The sequence below is a fragment of the Apaloderma vittatum genome, unplaced genomic scaffold (genome assembly GCF_000703405.1).
Source record: "Apaloderma vittatum isolate BGI_N311 unplaced genomic scaffold, ASM70340v1 C12208104, whole genome shotgun sequence".
Classification (NCBI taxonomy): domain Eukaryota; kingdom Metazoa; phylum Chordata; class Aves; order Trogoniformes; family Trogonidae; genus Apaloderma; species Apaloderma vittatum.
Window position 1 is genome coordinate 6 of NW_009747163.1, and position 3,585 is coordinate 3,590.

At 53.4% G+C, this 3,585-nt stretch overlaps 1 protein-coding gene across 1 annotated transcript; it reads right to left on the reverse strand.

Moving 5' to 3' along the window:
• Nucleotides 1-712: 712 nt before the first annotated feature.
• LOC104280004 (integrin beta-1-binding protein 2-like) lies at nucleotides 713-2,842 on the reverse strand (the record flags this gene model as incomplete). Its single annotated transcript, XM_009877505.1, has 3 exons — nucleotides 713-964; nucleotides 2,205-2,267; nucleotides 2,723-2,842. Coding segments are annotated over 3 exons (435 nt in total), but the record flags the coding sequence as incomplete, so codon positions are not given.
• Between the last annotated feature and the right edge of the window lie 743 nt (nucleotides 2,843-3,585).

The window sequence follows — 3,585 nt, forward strand, 5'->3', positions numbered from 1 at the left end:
GTCTCAATACGCAAGTGTTTTACAACAGTCGGTAAGTGGTGTGCGTCGGCCGCCGCCCCGCTTCCCAGCACTGGAAGGTGCAAAACTGCCTATGTTTTCCCTTGCCTCCGCAGCCTCCTTGTCTCCCCTTGCTTGATGAGTATCGACCTCTCACACGAGGGCAGTTTCATGCCTAAAACCCTTTGCAGAGGAGGACATCAAGCCCCAGCTGGAGCCGGTGGCAGTAGTGACATTTCCCTCGTGCCTTCAATCGCCATCTCCCTCCTACAACTCCCGGACCCAGCTCCCTTTCCCTGAGGTGGTGTGAGGGGTCAAATTCAGCTCACCTTGCAGCCCTGGGACTCTGCACCCTCCAGAAATGCCAGGGTCAGGCAGAACACCAGGCTATGAGTATCCTGGGCCCAAAGGAGACCTGGCACAGGCACAAGCTGCCTGAGATGCAGACAGTGGGGCTCCTCCTGCTGTTTTGCCTGGCCAGGCACGGTAGAGGGAAAGATAGATGGCAGGGTTCAGCCTGCTGATGTTTCTTAAGTGCCTATCAGGAATTAAAAAGTATACCTTATGCTCTAAGGTTTTATTACTTGCCCCTCCTGAGCAGGGGAGAGTGTGCGGGAACCTGCAGGCAGGTCTGGTCTGGGTCTGCTCATCTGAAGGGGGTGCTAAGATCCCCAGCAGCTCAGGAGTCAGCACTGCTCAGCTGCTGAAGCACTTGTCAGTTGCTTGGTGTTCCCATCTCCAGCTGCTCATCTTCCTCCTCTGACCAGCTCAAGCTGTCATCCGAGACTTCCTCCTGCGCTGCCCTGGGCTCCTCTACATTGGCAACCTTCTTCTCCTGCTCACCACAGGAGTGCAGCTTGCTTTGGGGGAGCTCCAGCCTGGCCCAGGAGCCAGGGCTGGCTTTGCAAAGTATAATCTCCACCTTGGCAGGGGCCATGCTCACAAAGCTGCTCTCTATTTCTATGACCTAGAGAGAAGGAAAGGTGCAGTGAGCTGGGGAGGGGAGGGCAAGCATATGGGCAGAGCCCTGACAGAGGAGGAGATCTCTTCTCCTCCTGTGGAAGGAGACAGAATGGGATGAAACCTGGGCTCGAGCTGAGTTTGATGGTGTTACATCTAAGCAGCACCACAGTGGTGGTACAGAGCTCAGGAGGGATCAGCTAGCTCACAGCAGTGAGCTGTGCTGAGACACAAGCATACCCACTCCTGGCAGAACGCTCTGCTGCCCATGGGTGCAGGCAGCATGCACCAGAAATGCACATGCAAATTCCTGAGTCTCACTGCTCCTCCCCAGCCAGCAAGCAGCTGAGAAATCAGAGACCAAGTCTCTCCCATCACACTGCTGCCTGCCCCCAGACACGGCAGGATTGCAAAGGGAGACAGGACAAAGACCATTTGCAGCAGTTTAGAACCAAACCCAGAACACCAGCCGAGCTGGCAGTGACATCCAGCTCTGTTCTTAGTCCAGGACTGATCAGTGCAGTCACCAGCAGCCTCCAAATCAGCCCTCTTCAAAACACCTAAGGCATTTCCTGGCAGAGATAGCTATAAATGCCAGTACCTGGGTGATCTGACTCCCAGATGATCCCAAAAAGCAAGCCAGCACTGTGGCAGTGTTTAAAAGAGAGTATCCAGGGTGCCTCAGGTAGTGCAGAGCAGTGAGACAGGAACTGAGCCCAAGCCCAGTCCTGACGTGGCTCCCAAGGGGTACTACCACTATGGGATCGATACAGAAAAACCCAATTTATCCATCAGCTTTTGATGCTACAGAAAACGGGAGCTCTAGAGATAAATGGGTCCTTGCTGCTGTGACAGCCCTGGTGGACCTGTGTTCTTCACAAGACTTTGAGAGCTGGCAATGAATGACGCTGAGGGAGGGACTAGGAAGTGGCTTTTTGTTCCACAGATGTGCCAGACAGGGAAGAGATGGTGTCCCAGGGACCACAGCATTCCTATGTGATAGTACAGTCGAAGTCTGCCTCATGCTCCACGCACAGGGAGGACTGTGCAGAAATTGCGCCAACAACCAGTTTGCCGTTTTGTCAGAAGTCTGAGAACCCTGACTACACAGAGGATAATTTTCCTTACTGGGAGCCTGTGTTTGGGGCTGCAGGTACTTCTCCAAAAGCATAGGCCACCTCTCAGCATTGCAGCCCAGCCCCATGCAGACTACTGGAATAGGGAAATCAGAGCAAACAGGATCTTACCCCCCAGAGATCCAGTTCTGCCTGGAAAATCTTACTCCCTTCAAAGATGATATGAGCCTCAAGCTGAAAGATCAACAGAAAATTATCCAAGTGGGTATCATAGCACTGCCAGAGCTCTTCCAGCAGACAGTCCAGCTGCCTTCCAGCATCATAACACGTTCCATGTTCTGGCTCCGGTGTAATGGTCTGGCGATCTCCTTGGCACCTGGGAGCATCTTACCCCATTCAGAGCATGTTGGGTTCACCTCTGCCACCAGCTGAGGGATTCAAGGCCAGCAAAGCCACCCATTGAGGCTGAAAGCCACTAAGTCAGGGTGGCCAGGCAGATGCTGCTGCAGCAGCAAAGCCACCAGGCTCTTAACTCAAGAGGTCACTTGTGCCAGCCTTGGCTGCAGCAACAGACCAAACAAGGCATCGAAGAGCAGCAGGCATCCATCTGGCTGTTGGCTGCTGCCTCGTCAAAATCAAGTGCCCTGGAAGCGCACATCCCAAAGCCCTTCTCTGCCTGCCCTACTCACCATGGTGCGGTTGGCCTTCACGCTGCTGAGGGTGGGCAGGGGGTTCTTGGCATAGACTGTCACCACCACGTGGCTGCTGGTTTGGTGCCAGTCCTGTCGGCACAATGCTACCTTCTTGTCCTGCCAAGGAGAGGAACCCATTGTAGCACAGTGTCCAGCCCAAGCGCACCCTAAATAGAGGGGAAGTCTGTGCTGGAGAATGCTCCTTTGCATGTCTCCTTCACAGACCACCAGCTGAGGTTGGCAACAGCTAAGATCAAACCTTACCTTACATGCAGTATTTAGAGGGGAGGTAGTTCATGCAAAGGTGGCCAGCCCCTGCCAGGCTGTCCCATGCAATGTGGGGCATCTGTATTGTGCTTAGGGTTGCTCCAAAGGATGTGTTAAGACCAGAGATACCTCCTTCTTGTTCCAGAGTCACTCTGCTGTGCCCAAGCTCGTAAGTACTGTGCACAGTCAGGAAACACGGTATGAAGGGCAGGGGCTGTTCTTGGACATGAATCATGCTACCATGCTAAATTTGGGCGACAGATGAGCCCCAACTGGTCACGTTTCGCCTTTCTCCCACAGAACCCCCACCAGGCCCGTACCACAGGGAGCTTTGGCCCAACCAGGCATTTCTGAGCAGAGACAGACCCCTGCAACCCTCAGCATTACTAACCAGAGAAATGCCCCATGAGGAATCCCAGTCCAAAACTCAGGTGACAATTAGCACCAAGCATCTGCATCTCAACATCACAGTTCGTTCACTGCAGCCTCCTTTACATCCACTAGATGTTTTCTGCTCCAGCACAAAGAATAGATTGGACTCAGAGTTGCTCAGAGCAGTGCTGATTCACAGAATCAAAGATTTCTCCAAGTTA